This window comes from Syzygium oleosum, unplaced genomic scaffold (assembly GCF_021117445.2).
Source record: "Syzygium oleosum isolate NSW1041296 unplaced genomic scaffold, Sole_v2.1 Sole_v2.17, whole genome shotgun sequence".
Lineage (NCBI taxonomy): Eukaryota > Viridiplantae > Streptophyta > Magnoliopsida > Myrtales > Myrtaceae > Syzygium > Syzygium oleosum.
In genome coordinates, this window is record NW_026607501.1 from 6,988,795 (window position 1) to 7,008,676 (window position 19,882).

Below are 19,882 nucleotides of genomic sequence, written 5' to 3' on the forward strand. Positions count from 1 at the left end.
ACGAGGAATAATGCTAATCACATCCATCAATACTTTATTGTAAAATCATAAATTAATAAAAATTAAAGTAAAGATCCAAATCTATAAATCTAAAATATAATGATATAATAATAATAATAATAATAATAATAATAATAATAAATTTATTTATACAACAATACTCTTCTTCCTTAATGCCTACAAATTCTCTAATCTCTCAACCACACCCTCTCTCTTCCATGGCGTGAGTAGGTGCCGAGCGAGCTTCCCTCACTCTTCTTCTTCTTCTTCTTCTTCTTCACTGACTCTCTCGCGCATTCGAACTTCGATCGCATCGCCGCCGACGCCGCCGCCGCCGCCTCCTCCGCCGCTCGATCGCCGGAGCTCTTCCCGCTCGCTTCGCATTGCCTCTCCGTCGCGTTCTCCGCGGGCGGGCGGGGGGGACCGATGCGCGTGCACCGGCGGTAGCGCGGCGAGTTACATGAATTCGGACGCGGAGGAGTCAATCCATGGGGCCTAAGAAGCGAAGCTCTGCTCCCAGGTCCAAGCCGTCTCCGGCGGCGGCTCCTCCGGCCGCCGCCGCCGCCGCCACCGATGGTCGCGGCCAAGGCGAAGGTGAGTCGAGCCTTATCTCGAGTAGGGTGAAGACCGGGGTGGGGAATGAATCGGAGGGTTCGGATTTCTCCGCAATCAAGCTCGAGTGCGAGCGAGCCCTAAACGCGCTTCGGCGCGGGAACCACACCAAAGCCCTAAGGCTGATGAAGGAGTCGTGCTCGCAGCACGAGTACTCGCCGCACTCGGCTTTTATTCATAGGGTCCAGGGCACGGTGTGCGTCAAGGTGGCTTCTATTATCGATGATCCTAACGCGAAGCAGCGTCACATGAGGAATGCCATAGAATCTGCCCGTAGAGCTGTCGAGTTGTCCCCGAGTTCCATCGAGTTTGCGCATTTTTATGCAAATTTGCTTTTTGAGGCGGCAAACGAAGGGAGGGACTTCGACGAAGTGGTTGCGGAGTGTAATAGAGCGTTGGCTATTGAGAATCCTGTTGATCCCGCTAAAGAGAGTCTACAGGAGGAGAGCCAGCAGAAGATTACGAGTGCCAAGGCGCGGATAGAGCACGTGCAGGGCGAGCTGATAAACCTGAAACAGAAGTCCAGCATCGGCTCTCTCTCAACTTGGATGAAGAACATCGGTGGTGAAGAGAAGTTTAGGTTGATTCCCATTAGGAGGGTCACAGAGGACCCGATGGAGGTACGGTTAGTTCAACCCAGGAGGCCCAATGAGATAAAGAAGGCGACTAAGACGCCAGAGGAGCGGAGGAAGGAGATTGAAGTTAGGGTTGCTGCTGCAAGGCTTTTGCAGCAGAAATCTGAGACTCCCGGTGCGCAAAATGAGGGTGACAGAGGATTGGATTCTTCTGGTGGGAGTGGGCAGAGAGGACGTAAGCCTGGGAAGAAAACCGGGTCTTCCGCGGAGGGGAAAGATTGGGTTCGGTCTTATTGGAATACTCTGAGTGTTCCCAAGAAGAAAGAGATGCTTAGGATTAGGATTTGCGATATCAAGGCATATTTTGGATCTGCAAATAACAATTTGGCCAATGAGGTTTTGTCAGAGGCTTTGGAGTATGCTGAGACTAATAAGACATGGAAGCTTTGGGTCTGTTGTAGATGCAGTGAAAAGTTTCCTGACTCGGAATCCCATATGCAGCATGTCGTTCAGGAGCACATGGGTAACCTTCTACCAAAAATGCAGTCGGTTTTGCCACAAAATGTTGACAACGAGTGGGCTGAGATGATCCTTAATGGCTCTTGGAAACCACTTGATCTTTCTGCCGCACTGAAGATGCTAGGAGATCGGCAGAAATGTCAGGGCACCAATTCCAATGAGGACTTTTGCTCAGAGAACAATGCAGATGACTGCGATGACTACTTTAAAGATGCTTGGGATTCTTCCCCTGCTAAAAGTGATTTTGGTTATAATTGCAATGGTTGTACCGATAAAGACGGTAATAACTTTGATAAAGACGTTGATCAAGTTGGGTCAGATCCAAATCAGGTTTTTATTGATAGCTGGCCAATGTTGGATGATCCTGAGTGTGCAAAGCTCTTGGAAAGAATCCGTTCTCTGTTTGAGGTTCTTATCAGAAACAAATGCCTTGCCGCTAGCCATCTTGGTAAGATCCTCCAGTTTACAGCAGATGAACTTCAGGGTATCACTTCAGGTTCTCAGCTCCTGCACCAGGGGGTGGATCATGGGCCGACTCGCATATGCTTATTAGGAGCAAGTCAACTGAAGAAGATCATTAAATTCTTGCAGGAGCTTTGTCATTCTGCTCGTTTGAGCAGATACTCTGAGAAGACTACTAGCCCCACGGATGATGCTAACTTTGTATCACAAGAAGTAGAGATTAAGGAGAAAATCATCCTTAGCGGGGATGCGTCATGCTTAATCCTAGACGAAAGTTTACTTCCTACAGAGTGCACAACAGATAGTAGTCATGACTCTGCTGCATATGATGCTGCTGGGTTGACTTCTGGTAAGGTAGGCGCTGATGCTGATGCTGATGCTCTGTTGTCCTGGATGTATGCAGGTCCCTCAAGTGGGGAGCCATTGGCATCTTGGGACCGCAGAAAAGAAGAGAAAACACATCAAGGAATGGAAATCCTCCAAATGCTTGAGAAGGAATTTTATTTACTTCAGAACCTCTGTGAGAGAAAATGTGAGCGTATTGGCTTTGAAGAAGCACTGCAAGCACTGGAGGACCTTTGTATCGAGGAGGCTAAGAAAAGGGAGAACGCTGATGAGTTTGCGTACCGAAGCTTTGAGTCTGTTCTGAGGAAGAGGAGAGAGGAACTTAAGGGCGATGAAAATGACCTTACTTTCGTTGGCAATAGAATTGAGTCAGAGGTGATAGGAAGGGTCCTAAGGGAAGCAGAAGCTTTGAATGCTAATCAATTTGGATATGATGATGCTTATAGCGGAGCAGCTTCTCATTTATGTGACCTGGAATCTGGGGAAGATGAGGATTGGAGAACTAAAGACTATCTGCATCAAGTAGATACTTGCATAGAAGTTACAATTCAGAAACAGAAAGAAGAATTTTCTACTGAGGTTAGATTAATTGGATACTTGAACGTTAGAGCCTTTTACCCTTGTATTGAGCTTTCAGTTGTTTGGTGATGCAGATTAGCAACATCGATGCTCAAATAATGCGAAATGTCGCTGGGATGCAGCAATTGGAACTTAAGCTGGAGGCTCTTTCTGCATACGATTATCGGTCGATAGTGCTGCCTTTAGTCAAGTTGTACATGAAGGTTGGTTTCTAGGCTATTGATCTGCTTAGGTGCTTCATTTGTAGGGACTTACTTTTGCACCTCTTGTGCTGTTTGCTAGACACACTTGGAGTATCTAGCAGAGAAAGATGCGACCGAGAAGTCTGATGCTGCGAGGGAGGCATTTTTGGCGGAACTTGCCCTTGATACACAAAAAGTCTCTAAAGTAGGAGGCGACACTTTGAGGCATACACAAGAGAGGACAAAGGATAGGAAAAGGCACAAAGGGTACAGAAAAACCAAGGCCACCAAGGTTTCAGCACCATGACCTTTTCTTCGTTGAGGGTATTTAATACAAATTTAGTCTCTCACTGATCTTTTTTTTCTCAATAGGCCTGTGGAATTGATGAGCAACTAATCTTTTCCCAAGAGACTGATGAACCAGAGTAAGTTTGCTGATTTGATGTCACTACATGTAAGGAAAATAAAATGCGATATGGCTATAACTGCTCTTGAACTCCACTTGATGCAGTTCTCCATCGGTGGCATCTGATGGCGACCGGCCAGATTCTGATATCATAGCTTATATGAATGATGATGACTTGAAAGAACAGGAAGAGGAAATGAGAAGGAAAATTGAGCTTGAAGCTGAGGAAAGAAAGCTTGAAGAAACTTTGGAGTACCAGAGACGAATTGAGAATGAAGCCAAAAAGAGGCAGCTTGCTGAGCAACAAAAAAAATCCACCACGTCTTTGAAGCTGGATCAAGTATATCCTGATGTTACTTCGGAGAGTCAAGCTGACTATCAAAATGGACACAAACAGTTCAAATCTCCTTTTCTGGTAAAGATAACATCTGCTCTTTGTTACTTGTCGTTTTGGAGATACTTTTCAATATAGATGTTGGACTGTTTACTTGAACACTTTCTGCTTATTCACAGTGGAATCACCTGCTTTCTTTAATGGATAGTTTCACCTAGAATTTCCAGCAGGATCTTTACGAGTTTGCTATTTTCATGACAGTTGGGACTGAAGAATGACCTGCCAAATAATCATGAGACCACTTCAGTGTATCCTGATAATTTGAAGAACAAAAGTACAGATGAGGCGAAAGTTCAAGGAGGTTGCAATTTAACAAGAATTATGCAGATTGAGGCTTGCACTTTGATTCAGATCAATCAAATCTTTTCTCCATTTTGCAGGCCTTCCCTATGGAAGACTTTCTGAGGAAGGTGTTTTGCTCTCTGATAGACGAACAGGAAGGAGAGGCAGGCGCCATAAGAGTTCCACCAAACCATTGGAGGGAAGCTATGGAAGTTTTCCTTTGGGAAAAGAAAATGTTGAAGCTGGGAATGCACATGTTGAGGGTCCATTCCAAAATAACCAAGATGCAGGTGGCGGTATGTTTGTATGTCACTGAATGTCCGATCTAGAGTTACTTATTTCTACGTCATGGGTTAGTTTTGTTGTTGATTTTTTACTCGGATCTTGTTAAAGAGACTTCTAAGAGCACTTGTTAAGCAAACAATATAGTAAGTTTAAATTTTCATTGAAGACATGAACATGAGTGAATTGCAGTAAGTTTCCGTATCATAAGAAAATGAAGCATGCAAAAGCTATCATTTTATATTTTTGGAAGGACATAAGTTATAATTTAAGGAAGTGCCCCTTAAAAAATCCTTTTTATGAAGCTTGTATTTCTGGAAGGAATTGGCTGATGTCCTAATCATTGGCAACAATGTGTTAAGAAAATGAACTAATCTTAAAAATTGCAAAAAGATTAAGAGAGCTTGTTTCACATTTGGCATGGTTCTTTAGAACATAAGAGTCCTTTCCATCTCTTCCCTCAACAACCACCCTGCTCGATCAAACGAAGAGAATAGGAGTGGAAACAAGAGGCAACCTATTAATTGGTCAAATTACTTTCATTCCTAATATTGTTCAAGAGAAAGTACTTAAACTTAGCTTTTACTGTTTGGCCTAAAAAAAGTTACCTTCTTTTGAGTACTTTTTTAATCACCTGTTCGGTGTTCGCTTCAAGTTCACAATTCATCAAAGCCTTAATAGCCTATAAGTATTCTCCAATTCAATATTGGCACATCATACAATGCACAAGGGAGGAAGAACATATGTTCGTTGAATTTTAGATAAACTGAGCTCTTTGGAGCCATTCTAGTAGCTTGTTTAAATTTCTTGTTAGAGATATTAGGAAAAGTGCATCTCTTTCTTGTTGTGGATTTTAAATCTGATTGTTATGGTGAAAATCAACTTTAGGAGGACATCAGACAAAGACATTGAGACAATTACAAGCAGAGGAGGATGATGAAGAAAGATTTCAGGCTGACCTTAAAAAAGCTGTTAGCCAGAGTCTTGGTAAATTTCTTCATAGTTTATTTGCAAGACCTCTCTTTTTTTTGTCTTTGTGTCTGTTGATGACTATACTTATCAGCAATTTTTGTTGAATGTAAGGAGATCAATTTTTCTGATTGACTACTATAATTTAGCATGTTTTCCTATTGGCTGCCATTGCATTGACATTTTTTTTCTTGGTGATATACATCATCATCACAAATTGTGCAGAACACTAGGCAATTTTTAAAGCTTATAAGTGCGACTATTCTTAAGGGCGCTCAGATTCTTTTCTGTGCTATCATTAGGTGATCCGTGTTAGCTTTGAATATGATGTCTCATGCTTTCGTCGGTTGCATTGCCGACCATCTGATTTACTGATAATCTGATTATGATAGATAACAATTTTTTGTGGCTACTTGTAATCTAAACATTAAGAGCAAGGAGCGATAGTACAATTTTTTTCCTGAACCCTAAACTTAAACACAACACTAAGTATCATATATGACCTGTATGTTCTTGACCAACAAAAAAAAGGTTGACCTGTATCCAAGCGTGACTTTGTATGAATTCAGGCATTTTTTTATTGGAAAATTGGCCCCGATTGGGAGAAAAGTGAAGCAAGTTCGACAAGATGGAATAACCCAAAAAGTACCAATTTCACGAGAAAGAGATTGCATGGAAAACATCACTCATTATTCTAGGAGACAGTGTAGACAGGGGTTTGATGTCTTATAGGTGAAATGCTAGATAGAATGGCATCAACGCAACTTCCTTTGGGCAATAGAATTTCTTCTTAGGTGTGTGTAATGGTTATCACTCTTAGAACATTACTCTTTTGCGGTTGATGTTGATTAGTGTTATCTCCCTTTCTCTCTCTCTCTCTCACACACACGCACGCACGAGCACGTGGGCACGAAGGCACACTTCTGCATTTGGAAAAGCAAAATACTGACTTTGCTTTCTGTTTCAGACACATTCCAAGCACATCAGAAGTCCCCTTTGGCTTCTAGTTTACTGAGGTCACACAAGCCATCCAGAACTGCAGATGATGACGGTGTTATACATGGTGAGGTGGTAATAGAAACCAAACACGGGGCAGATTTGTTTGGTACAGGATTGCAGAACGAAATTGGTGAATATAATTGCTTTCTGAATGTAATCATACAGGTAGGTTTTATGGAAGCAATTTATTACCCTAATCATTTCCTTCTATGGCAAGCTTCTGTTTCTGCATGATTCCAAGGTTACACTAACCTGACTTTTTGTTCTATTCTGTGCATTTATTCAGTCACTGTGGCATTTAAGGCAGTTCCGCAATGAGTTCTTGAAAAGATCTACACTAGACCACGCCCATGAGGGAGATCCTTGTGTTGTATGTGCCCTTTATGATATCTTCACTGCTCTGAGCACAGCAACTGCAGATGCGCAGAAAGAAGCTATTGCTCCAACTCCTCTGAGAATAGCTTTAAGTAACTTGTACCCGGATAAAAATTGTTTCCAGGAGGTAGACTTATTCTTTCCTTCTATTTTATGGTTGTTTTAAATGGGAGATTGGAGGAACTCTGACAGATTAAAGCAATGAAACAGGCTCAGATGAATGATGCTTCTGAAGTCTTGGGAGTAATTTTTGAATGCCTTGACCGGTCATTTACGTATTGTTCAAGTGTTTCTGATGATAAATCCAAGGAGAGTAATTCTAGAGGATCTCGGGATTGTAAATCTTCTATTGTACACTCTCTCTTTGGAATGGATATCTTTGAGCGAATGAATTGCTACAATTGCGGAACGGAATCCAGACACTCAAATTATACTTCGTTCTTTCATAATATTAATGCCAATGCCCTCAGAACAATGAAGGTATGTCTTATTGGAATTAGTGATTTTCTTCACTGGCCACTTTCTAAGGTTAATGATGAGAGTCAATCATTTTTTCAAATAAATTTTACTTTGCTAATCCTCTTCCCCCATATCTATCAGGTCATGTCTGCGGAGAGCTCATTCGATGAGCTTTTAAATCTTGTGGAGATGAACCATCAGTTAGCTTGTGATCCAGTGTCTGGTGGCTGTGGGAAGCTCAATCACATACATCATTTCCTGTCTACTGCACCCCATGTTTTCACTACAGGTAATTCTTGGCAGCTGAGGTCAAAGCATCCTTTTTTATCGGAATTGATTGCGCATATATATATTTGATTTCGTGTTGCAGTTGTAGGTTGGCAGAACACATGCGAGAGTGCTGATGACATAGCAGCAACATTGTCAGCCCTCAGTACTGAGATAGATATCAGCGTCCTCTATCGTGGTCTTGATCCTAAGCATATGCATAACTTGGTTTCAGTGGTACGTATATTTGTTATCCTCGATATGTTTTTCCCCTAAGATCCTGCTTGTGAGATTACGTTACTTGCTTCCATTGGTATGCAGTAGGGTTTTTGCCTCAAGACCCTACACATGAGCTTAGAGTAATCCAACTTTCAGAAAAAAGAAAAAGAACAAAACAAAAGAACATAGGAGTAATCCTCTTCTCGGTATGGGCTGCCCACTGATGGTGTTTTCCTTTCCTTTTAAGTAGAAAACGCTGTGAATGTAAACCAAGTGAGGTTTTGTAGAGTGGAAAACGCCTTTACCTTTGGAAATGCTTTTTGCATCACACTTTCCCCTTCCCATACTAATCACTTTATGCGATGCTAGTGTCCAAATCTACATGCTTGAAACTTTGAGGGCAATACTGGCATATGACTGACTAATTAGTAGTTATTGGCGGAGAAGCTTGAGGTCATTACCTAATGAGATAGTCTTGTGTGCTCGTACAATCTCCATGCCATTGTAGCTGTTATTATTGTATAGTCGCTGCTTGATGGTAGCATTAGTTTGTCCTCAGATATTTTCCGGTGTTATGATAATGTACACAGATTTTCTCATTCTCTTCTCTCTGTAACTGGGGGTTTTTTCTTCTCATTTTGTACGTAGGTTTGCTACTATGGGCAACATTACCATTGCTTTGCCTATAGTTATGAACATGAAAAGTGGATCATGTATGATGATAAAACCGTCAAAGTAAGTTTAACATTTCATCTCAATCATGAGATTGTTTTTGCACAATTGGCAAAATATTATACCTTTTAAATTTACAGCTTGGGCATCTTTTGTTTTCTTTCCCAAGAAAGATGTTGATATCTGTATTTGATTGCATAGGTAATTGGTAGCTGGGCAGATGTTCTCACAATGTGCGAGAGGGGACATTTGCAACCTCAGGTTTTGTTTTTTGAAGCTGTGAAATAGATTGATTAATTTTCCTCTCCATACTTTTGCGGGCGCTGGACAACTCAAACATCTATGTTAGGGGAGCTTCGCTGGTTTCGAATTGTGAGAAACTGTTCATACCGGGATATATCAAAGCTCTTGCTGTTCAGATAACGATTACGTGTCGCCAGCATTTTAGAAAGAAGTTGAGAGAAGACTTCATACGAAGTGAAGTTTGGTGTAAAATGAGAAGTTTTGACGATAACATTGGATTTTGCTTTGGAGCACTGGGTACTCCCTAGAGGAGGAACAATGTATTGAAATTTTGGTCTTCCAGGAAATTAGAGGTTGGAGGAAGCCGTGTTCTTCGACAAGATTTATTGAGAAGTAGGGTCCGATCCTAAAGCTTGCTTGACAATCCAATAAGGTGGGTTTGCCGAGGATAAAGACTGTAGGTACGAGTTTGTCTGCCCATGTATATTTGGGAGCCTATCACGACGGCATCTCGGGAAGTGGTACATCCAGGCGTTGGCAGGCGTATACACCAGTTGTTATAGCTGATAATTATTCTAGGTTCAAAAGCTCTCTACATATGCTTATATGAGAGTATTTTCCCCAAGTTTAAATTGTGTATAAGTCACAGCATGGCCCGTGGCCTTCGACGTCTATGACTGCGAAAAGGTATTCTTGTATGTCATGAAATTATTTGACGGGGAAAATAAAAATAGCTTTTTCTGTTACGTCGGAATTCTGTACAGAGTCAAGTCCTTGTGATTTCTACAGATTAATGTATACTTGGTTCTGTTACATGGATGGCAATTTCCGAGGCACGCCGTCCATGAACTGAACCGGATGTCGGTACTGGATGTCGGTTTTACGTCTAGTGAAAGGAATCCCATTTGAGAGTGTTTGTTCTGTTGCTTCATTGGTTGCGATGGTATAATAAGCCGCCCCGGTAAAATTGCGGCATTAGGTTTAGGCCAGGTTAGACAATGACTTTTTTCCGTAGGGATAATGAAACAAATAGTTCTTGAACTTTGGCCAAATGTGTAATGTGGTCCTTGGATTTTTTGGTACTTTGTCAACGTAGTCCTTGAACTATATGAAATTGTTTAATGTTGTCATTCCATTAATTTAAGATAAGCAACAAATTATAGTCCAATGACTAAATTGAACATGTATCAAGTTTAGGGACTACATTGAATAAATTGATCGTTTAGATACCATATTGAACAAATTGAAAGTTCAGAGACCACATTGAATATTGAGCTAAAGTTTAGGAATCACATTGAATAAATTTAAAGTTCATGAACCATATTACATATAGGGCCAAAGTTTAGGGATCATTTATGTCATTTTCTTTTTTTTATGTAACAGGTAAATTTCAGGTGTCGACTCCGGTCGACAATGTAAAACATATGCATTCTTCTTCTCCAATGCCATGTTGAGCTCGATTACAATGAGAGGTTGACATCTACAACAAACATATGTTTTGAATCGCTGTAACGATTGCGTTTGTGCAATCCTAGGGCGGCGAGACATTCTCGACCACACAAAACTTCATGCGTTTTTCTAAACTCGGGCTGACATGTGTAGTGATCTTCCAAGAGAATAGGACTCTCTTCTGAAACTCTCCAACAAGAAAACTTCAGGAAACACGTCCGTCGAAATCGGCCTCGCCTTTTACTCAGTCTCTCTTCAGACTCATTCACACCATGCTTCCTTCGCTATATCAGTCTCCAACTTCCTCCCACACCTTCCCCTTCTTCTCTCTGAGCGCCCTATCGATAAATTCTAGCAACTCCCGTCCATCCCCGCTTCGCTTCCCGAGAAGTTCCCTTAGTGTCGGAGAGGTAGTAAAAAAGGAAGGGAAATGACCCTGAAGGGTGGCGCGAGCCAGGCATGCGCGGCGTGCAAGTACCAGAGGAGGAAGTGCAAACCGGACTGCCCTCTAGCTCCTTTCTTCCCGGCTGACCAACCGGAGATCTTCCGGAACGTGCACAAACTGTTCGGCGTGAGCAACGTCCTGAAGATACTGAAAGGCCTGCATCCTAGCCAGAAGCACATCGCCATGAGATCCATCATCGACCAAGCGAACATGCGCGATTGGTACCCCGTGCACGGTTGCTACGGCCTCATCCAGAGCCTACACTACCAGATACAGCAGGCCAAGGAAGAGCTCCACGCCATTTACGAGCAGCTGGAGATGTACAGGCAACAGAACCAGATCTCTCCTGTCCCCGAAGACGTGCCTTCTCAGTTGGAGTTAGGCATGGCCCCGCCAAACGGCGCGCTTCCTCTGTTCCACCACCCGCAGCAGCAGTACAGCGCCGTGGCCGCCTTGCCCGCTCCGCAGAATCACTGCGGCGACAATGGAGGCGTCGCTGGTTACGACAACTCCAGTGACATGGTTCCCAAGGACAATGTCGAGAATGCCTTGTGGATGCAAAATCAATACGCGAATTACGACAACAGCAACACAATTCAGATGGCTGCGTCGCAGCCGATGGGCGTGCAGCAAGAAATAGTCCAAGACTACAATGAACTCCAACCTTTCTTCGACACCATTGACGATGCACAGTCTTATATGGATTCCAAAGAGGCATGCGACTCAAGGTACGACTCTTCTTTCACGTAACAGCTAGGAGTCTCGTCGAATCTAATACAGTAACAGCAAAATGCTTGAACGCCCTCATCATACTTCAATGCTATTTACCTTTTCTTGTTTCTCTTCATTGAAGAAGTAAAGAGTTTAACCGCTTATGCAGCTCGGAATCGTCATTGAAGGATACGAGGCAATCCATCGAGCATGCCGGCAAGAACGAATTGAAGAGCGCCGCAGCGTGCTTCAGCCTCACCAGTGTCAACTGATCGGACAACACTCAAAGGGTCTACCCTTTTTTTTTCGGTTCATTAGTTTTGTTACTGCAGTTCCCGACTTTTCCGACTTCTCCTTTTTCCTATTAAGAAATTCCGAACATCGTATAGTCACTCTGTATGCATATGATAGACACGACATACTTTGCTGCTTGATGCCTAAAATTATCGTACCATGGTCAATTGTTATGAACGAAGCCAGTGACGCATGATGAGATCGGATAATCTCTGCGATGGTTTGTCTCTAAACAACTGCAAAAGCATCTGTGGAATGTACAATACAAATCAAGTCGTTGAGCTCATTGATTGTTGTTGTTGTTCTTTTGAGTCCCTTTTTAACTACTTTAAGAAAGCTCAAGCAGGACCAGTTATTGGATGAAAATCCTACCGATCATTTCAGAGATATCTAAGGCCGGGAGCTTCTATGGCACTGCCGTCGTACTGTATAACATTACTGCACTTGGCACAAACATTTGTGACTTAACTTGTTGCAATGTTGGCACACCAGAAGCTCTTCCCACCCATTTCATCTTTTCCCACTATGAAAAGGTGAACTTTCTATTTCCTCAAACACTGGATTTTTCTGCATCATGTGAAGCAGATACATGGAGAAACTCATGCGAACCTAAACCCACTTAAACAAGAAAAACAAGCAACATTACTCGAACATAGCCCAATTCCCCCATGTTGACGGATCGCAAACTCTTGCTTCTTCCATTTCCCTCCTCAGGAGATGGAGATAGTTTTCTACGTCAGGCAAAATGCAGAATTGTTTTTTGCGCTATCTGAATGTCAAGGAGAGTTATCTGATATGTATGCGTCTTAGGTTGGAGTCAAAGCAGCCTTGTGTTATATGAACCGCAATGAGGGCACTTGTGATAAAACCAATGAAAAGATGCGCTTCCTCTCTTCTCGCAGTCGTTGCAGAGAATAACCTGTTAATACGTTTTCTGTCATTTTCGATGTAAGTAAGGACTCACAAGAGAAGAAGCGAACTAAAGCATTAAGCTACATCAACCTGGGTCTTGCTAGAATACTCATCTGGCATTTGCTCCTCGGCCAAGAGTGTATCCAGCATTTGAAAATAAACCTGCACGATGTTGAAATCTAATATTTATCAAATAAATCCCGTGTATGCTCGGTTCTTGTAAACTCCTTTTCGCATTTCATTTTGTCGACCAACAATGACGGCGTCATGCCAATCAAGAATAACAACCTTGTACATTAAGAAAGGAAGTATAATCAATATGTCAAAGGATCTTAGAGAACAACAGAAGGCTCATTCCTGCTAATGCGAGAGAGAGAAAGAGCACATCAGAATATCGGGCAACTAACCTGCATGTCTCCTAGAGACTTGCTACAAATCGGACAAGTATAGTGAGTACAGGTATACTCCTGGAAGCAGAACGAGAATCGTCAATCTAAAGTGAAATATTTGTATGGAGAGACATGAAGACCAGTGACAAAGAAGAAATGCATACCTGGAAACATGCCGAGTGCATCAAGTGGCCACAGGGGAGGGCCTTTACTGGAGAGTTCGATGTAAAAATGTACTCGTGGCAAATAGGGCAATTCTCTTCTAAGCATTTCTGTCTGCATTTGTGAACTGAAAGGGAGTGCGACATGCAAGCATTGCAGTTCATGCAATGGAAGTAGTCAATGCCCAATCCCTTTCCCACGCGACACAAGTTACAGTAAGGGCAGTGATAGATTTCCCTGTGAAATAACTTCCATCTTTAAGCCTTAGCCAACAAACTCTTATCTTACCGAGTAATCCAACAAAGCGAGAATTAATGCATATAAAAATGGGTCATGTTATTCTGTTAAGTAAAAATCTGTGAGTTGTGACACTTCTCTATATAGCAAGAGAATTTGAAGAAAATTAGAGCAGGAATATATTTGCAGTAACAAATATGCACAACTAGTGGCAGGTAATCAATGTAACTTGTTTCCCCGTTAAAGGAAAGAGCAGGACATACTGCATGTTATGGCATTGAGGGCTGTTCCCACCAACAACTATAGTTGCTAAGAGACGTTCTCTCACCTTTCATCGTCATATATGTTACAGATTCTGCAATAGTATTTGGCCATCACTAAATTATCACATGAAGCTGTTGAGCATGTGGTTCCAATTGGCTGAATCGTTAAACATTTCATGCACATCATTTTGGTTATGGATTTCCTGTATCACATCAAAAGATCAGCCAAAGTGCCGAGTACTAAAGTTAGAACCTAAAACTATGAGAGAAGAAGATGCTCACGGATCATGTCATATTGCACGCACCTGTCAACTGAATGATCGTTTTCCTCATCGTGGCATCGCCTGCACGAGTAGAGTTGGTTGCAACATGCAGCGAGAAGCTTGCAGTTCCTCTTGTAGTGCTTGCATCCGTAAGTCGTCTTTAACTGATCATGATAGGATGGAGAATGACCGGGTATTTCTTCTCCATCGCTTGAGACAGTGACAGCCGAGTTAGATTTCTGGTGTGCAACAATCCAACGACTGGATATTCATGCAAGATAGAGAAAACTGTGTTAATTGGGTAGTCTAGTCATTGCTTAAAAGTGGGAGTAAAAAAGTAATGATGATTCAGAAGTGCAACCTCATTAACAGATTCTGTATGATGGATGATTTCTTATGCAGGTCCAAGGAAGAATCACGGGACACTCTCCTAATTGCAGCTTCCAGTTCTTCTTGACTCATCGCAGAAACATTCTCTTGGTGCTCGGACTTTTGGCTGACTTGCAGATGTTTATTTGGTTCCGCATCACCATTAGAAAGTTTTGTGCACTTGGAATATTCCACATCAGACTTATGCCTATTCAATTTTGCTTTATCAACTGCGCTCATTTTCAGTTGCTTGGATTTGGAAATGGTAGCATGCCCTTGCGGAAAGTTAACTACTTGGTTGCAAATTTTCTCCCCGTGTTCCTCAAGGAAGTCTTTGGATAGATACGTCGAGATTATCTCTAAAGGATCTGCAGTCTTTGAAGGCGAGATATCCGATTCCACCTCCTTCTCCACATTATCCCCCTCCCACCATTCCAGCAACCACTCGTCAAACATCGTGTTTCTCGTCACGTGTCTCCATGTGGACATCAATGTCTGCTGTTCTTCGGGTGTCAAAGATTCCATAAGCCATGGTATCATATCTTGTAGTACCTCTGCTCTTATTCTACCAAGCATGCAGCCTATGATCTTTTCCTGTTCTGCAACAGATAAGCATTCCCTAACTGACGACCAAATTTCAATTTCCTCATTTCGGATGTGATCAGAGACTATCCTATGCATGGACCTGCACATATCCTGAAGCTTCAAACAAAGATGACGATGCCTTTGCCTCACACTTAAATCAGAATTATTTGAAGAAATGAGCAATTTAGAGATCTTATCCAGAATGGACGATATATCGATAATGTGTTGAGCTTCGAGTCTGTGGTCAATGGTGTAGGAGAAGCATATGTTCTGAACTTTGCCCTTTTCTTCTAAAGCTGGAAAAGCTACCTCATCCTCCGTAGTACTGTGAATTTGATACAAATTACATAATAGAACAAATCGTTTACGGAAATCTTCAAGGAAACCGGCATCTTCCGTTAGTTGAAGTGTTTTTTGGACAAGATTTGTAAGATCTTTCTCCATAACCTTGTGGAAGAATAAGATAATATTGACTGGCTCCCACCGATCCATATTGGAAATGACATCATTCTTCACTGCTGGAAACTTTAAAGAGTTATCCGATGCCTTCGGCCTCAAAGAAAAGAACGAGCTCCAAGCAATTCTACCAGAGTGAGATGTATTCAACTTAATCAGAGCGGCCGAATCAGTTCCCAATAACCTGGGATAAGATTCTCTGCAAGATTTATTATTCGATTGTGAGGTTGAAGCAGAATACTCAGCTTCTCCCTTGAAATGTTCGGGCAGTGTAAACAACCTTGTTTTGAACAAATATTGTGGGTCCGTCCTGGATTCATCAATGGATTTCTTGCCTGAACAAGCGATGTGGAACCACTCGTGCAGTAGAAAGGTGAAAGAACTGCCAACCGTACTGTCTCCTTGTTTTATGTTAAGAAGAATGGACCTCAATTCATCCACAGATAATTGAGCCGAAAACCAAGTGATCACACATTTGATCCATCCAAGAGGCAACGTGCATATGCTCGTGTGCAGAAGCTGCATTTGCATTTCATGACTGCAGTTTTTGCTAATCACGTTAAGTACCTGACAAAAGCTGAAATAATCTGCATGACGATATCCTAGTTGAAAATGGTTCGGAAACATAAACAACTCCCTGGTGTAAAAAGCAATATGTGAATGTGCTAATCTAGAAAGATATTAACAACCCTCATTGTCCTAATTCGGTAGAATTCTGCATTGAAATGTTGGTCCAACTTAACTCTTTAGGGGCCATAGTGGACTGGAAAAGTGTACCTCTGTCTCTTGGTAAGAAAAGAATCTGTTGATTTCCATTAGAAACAACTTCAGTTCGCAGGAAAGCTGCTCTATATAATTGCATCGGAGCATCTCATCTTGCGCATCAATGTGAAGCAACTGTTGAAGACGTCCAATTTGGCTCTCGTACACAAACCAATCAAATGAGGAAAATTCACGGCCATTGGCTAGTTCATTTAGTTCATGATAGTAGATTTGATGCAATGCATTGCTGCAAGTTGGAAAGACGCATAAAGAACATAAAAAATCAGGAAATAGAAAAACAGAAACGAGGTAGCCCTCAATACGGGAACATGTGAAGAAATAACGTAGAGTATGAGTACCTATAAAAGACTACCACATCTAAAAGGAACTTCAGCTGCAAAAGTACTGCTGACAAATTGGAAAACACCCCTGAGCTTTTGAGTAGATGGAGCGCCTTTAGTGCTGTTTCCAAATCTCTCCTAATGGCGCCGTGCCAAATATTGAAACCATCAATCAGAGAGAATTTTGGAATTTTTCCAACACTCATTCGCTGCTGCTCGAGAGTGCTTTCCGCACTTGCAGATCTGCCATCTAAATCATGCATTGCTCTGATTTCAATGTTGTCCGTCAAGTATGATTGATCTTTCTTCCTAATCCAGCCGATTATTACCTTTTGCACAAGAGGTTTGAACTTATTAAACACAGGAAGTAGAACGTGGTGCCTCAAAAAGATTTGGCATTGGCCTACCTCCTGCAGCAGGCTTTCTTTGGGGACCGTGTCCTTAACAAAATCGATGATTTGTTCCTGTTCGTCAGGGGAAATGAAGGAGATCATCCATGGAAGTAAATTCTCTAGAAGCATGGCCGGGACACTGCATAGGAATTGCCAAACAAGTGAAGCCTGTTCTTTCTGGGAAAATCGTTGCATCAGCAGCCGAAACACCTAAAGTCATGTAAATTGAAGTCAGAAGAAAAAAGTAAACAGAACAAAGTTAATCGATGAGAGAATATTTCAGAAAAATATTGAGGGTATCAGTTCGTACAATAAGTCCCATTTTCATTCTTATAGTTTGACACGATGTCTAGCAACTAAAAAGTGAGCTTCCTTGCGCATAGAATGGGCAAAAGAAACAGCTTTGACATCATCAGATCCTTATACGTGCTAAACAGTACAAACGAACTGTGCATCTACTCGTCTTCAAGTAGCTTCCATCACTATACTCTTCAACCGTCCAAAATATAAAAAAGGATAGATCGTAATCGCTACCTGCTTTTCTTCCTTACGCATATGCTTGCAAATGGATGACTGGATGGTGCCGAGGGAAAGCACGAGCTCTTGATATGGCTTGGGCTCATTATCATCATCCTCCATCAATAAATCAAAGAATAGAATGGTCGAGTTGAATAGTTCGCCTGTGCTTCTATGCTCGAGTGAATATGTACACACCACATTTTGTACATGTGAATCTAATGCCAGAAATATAACCTGTCAAGGAAACAGCAAAGAACCACTTTATGTAATAGAATCATTATGGTTATCACCTAATAAAGTATCTAAAAGTTAAGATACCTATGCTCAGGACATGTCGCAAAGATTAAGATAATGCATGGCCCAGTTTGACTTTCATCTTTTAAAGGTTGATGAGTATGCCAATTATGAACTAACCACAGATACAAGTTTAACTTAAGTGTCAGCTAACACGGAATGGAGGCATTTGATTTTTTTTTCAGCCTTTTCAAAGTGATTATCAATTTGCACCCTTTCTGGTGGTCCGACAGTCAATTGGTTTTCTTATCTTGAATGGTCCGAGAGCTCAGAAGTTTCTGCAGAACTCCACTAAAGCTGTGTTGATGTGCATGAATGCAGTGGACAACAAAATGATAGTGTTGATTCCCCCTTCGAGGTGAATTAGAAAAGCAACTATGATTTTGACGCTGAACTATGATTGAAAGGAGAAGAAAAGCATAGAGCACTCTACGTAAGAGTAATCAATTTGTTCCTCTTTCCAGAGCTATCAATTCTCCAGACATGATGTTCTTTTGTCTGAGCTAATGTTTTGAATCACTTCCCACTATCTTCCCAGACCCCACCTTGAATAAAGCTGTATATTCTTTGTGAAAGGTATCGCTGATAAAGCTCATTGCTCAAGTTGCATAGAGATCCAATTATATAGTCACAGGCAGGCACGACCTTTTGACCTGACAAAGATTCTCATATTTTTCTTCTCGATCTTCGACTATAAAGCCGAGTTTAAGCTAATCGCCGCGATTACTTTTGGTACCAGTTTCGATTTCTTTAACACAACACCAAAACGAGTCAGGTGGTCATTTCTCTCAGACACTTAAATAACTAAAGATTGCCCAAAATTTAGAGGATTGAAAAAGGCACTGTTGTCTTCTGCCTTTCTCAGCATCCAAGCTAAAACGATAAGGAATAAACTATATGTATAACAGAATCAACACCCTAACAATACAATGCCTGATCCTGATCCTAACCTCATCTTCCGCAGCGCTGTGGTACTCGTACGCCAGCACCAAGAACTCGAACCTCCCGCGGAGCTCCCGCAGGCGTTCCTGGCGACCCTGGGGACCCATCTCGGCGAGGACCGCCGCGCCACGGCGGAGCTCGGCAAGCTCTGCGCGGAACGCCTTATGGAAGTAGACCAGCAGGAGGATCGGGGCGTCCGCGAGCCGGATCCCGGAGAAAGATTCCTCGGCCTCCCGCAGGAGCTGCGGCGCAGCCGCCTCCTCCTTGTCCTCCTCCTCCTCCTCGGCGCCGGCCGGGCATTCGGGAGATTTGCCGCCCCCCATGTCCCGTGAGATCGAACATGTGGGGGTCCGTATACAGAGAGAGAGAGAGAGTCGTAGAAGAAGAGGAAGAACAAGAAGATGTGGCGTGAAATTTATCGACGGGGTTTCGAGGAGTTCTCGGTTCTGTAGCTACTCCCAGTCGTTCTTGAAGGTTTTGGGGGAGCATTTTTAAATTTCGGTTACGTTTTTAAAAATCGGTTGACCCGGAGGGGGCGACAGCAACGTCGTACCTAACGGCCTTAGGAGCCAACGTTTCTTCTTGTCTCGAATCTTACGGCATGCATCGTCCCGCCGGTCGACCGTTTGAATTCCGAAACGAAACGATCAAGCCACGCACAAGCGATGGACAGCTCACGGGGCCGCTTCTAAAAGACCGGCTCGAGTTTCAATTCTGACCCGAACTCTCTCTTTTTTTTTCTTTCTCATAAAAAAGCGCCAACTTTAAGTCGAGTTCTTATTATGTCCCGAACCTTCTTTTTTGCCACGAAAAAAGGACAAATGTTCAGTTGGGACCCAATTCCGGTTCAAACTTTTCTTTTTTACTATCGTGAAAAGAACTAACTTTAACTAGTGTCCGAATTCTAGCCCAAATTTGTTTCTCTTGAAAAATGAGAAGAATTACGGCCCCATTTCCTTAAAAAAAAAAACACAAACTCGAGTCTCAATTTTGGCTTGAACTTATTTTTTCATAAAAAAACACAACCTTTAGGTCGAGCTTCTATTATGGATGGAATTTTTTTTTTCTCATGAATAAACACCAACTTTCAGTTGAGTCCTAATTCTGACTCAAACTTTTTTTCTTTTTGTTTCATGAGATAAACACCAATGTTAACTCATGTCCTAATCCTAACCTAAATTTGCTTGTCTCGTAAAAACATCAATTTTTAGTCGATACTAAAATCTGGCCCTCATCAAGTTTCCGTTGAGTACACT

The 19,882-nt window shown here is 42.1% G+C and overlaps 3 protein-coding genes across 4 annotated transcripts; 2 read left to right on the forward strand and 1 right to left on the reverse strand.

Annotated features, from left to right (window-relative positions):
* The first annotated feature begins 200 nt into the window (after positions 1–200).
* Positions 201–9,587, forward strand: LOC115678789 (uncharacterized). The gene is made up of 15 exons (XM_030602223.2): positions 201–3,092; positions 3,167–3,295; positions 3,375–3,566; positions 3,647–3,699; positions 3,786–4,095; positions 4,276–4,375; positions 4,455–4,652; positions 5,527–5,625; positions 6,575–6,771; positions 6,893–7,108; positions 7,192–7,461; positions 7,582–7,729; positions 7,811–7,944; positions 8,575–8,661; positions 8,800–9,587. Exons 1-15 carry the CDS (start codon positions 489–491, stop codon positions 8,884–8,886), a joined length of 4,824 nt encoding a protein of 1,607 aa, XP_030458083.2. The 5' UTR covers positions 201–488; the 3' UTR covers positions 8,887–9,587.
* Positions 9,588–10,505: 918 nt separating this feature from the next.
* Positions 10,506–12,026, forward strand: LOC115678831 (LOB domain-containing protein 27). The gene is made up of 2 exons (XM_030602287.2): positions 10,506–11,463; positions 11,616–12,026. The coding sequence occupies exons 1-2, from the start codon at positions 10,721–10,723 to the stop codon at positions 11,716–11,718; spliced, it is 846 nt and encodes a 281-aa protein (XP_030458147.1). The 5' UTR covers positions 10,506–10,720; the 3' UTR covers positions 11,719–12,026.
* Positions 12,027–12,152: 126 nt separating this feature from the next.
* LOC115678830 (zinc finger protein BRUTUS-like At1g18910) lies at positions 12,153–19,086 on the reverse strand. 2 transcript variants are annotated; one of them, XM_030602286.2, is made up of 12 exons: positions 18,635–19,085; positions 17,406–17,624; positions 16,887–17,081; positions 16,498–16,808; positions 16,154–16,385; positions 14,328–15,943; positions 14,009–14,227; positions 13,769–13,906; positions 13,206–13,440; positions 13,060–13,119; positions 12,743–12,814; positions 12,153–12,659 (listed from the first exon to the last, which is right to left on the reverse strand). In XM_030602286.2, the coding sequence occupies exons 1-12, from the start codon at positions 18,947–18,949 to the stop codon at positions 12,558–12,560; spliced, it is 3,714 nt and encodes a 1,237-aa protein (XP_030458146.2). In that variant the 5' UTR covers positions 18,950–19,085; the 3' UTR covers positions 12,153–12,557. The 2 variants fall into 2 exon arrangements, 1 of the variants encoding a protein (XP_030458146.2); XR_008818332.1 differs by lacking the exons at positions 12,153–12,659; positions 12,743–12,814; positions 13,060–13,119 and having other exon boundaries at positions 13,405–13,440; positions 13,704–13,906; positions 18,635–19,086.
* Positions 19,087–19,882: the final 796 nt, after the last annotated feature.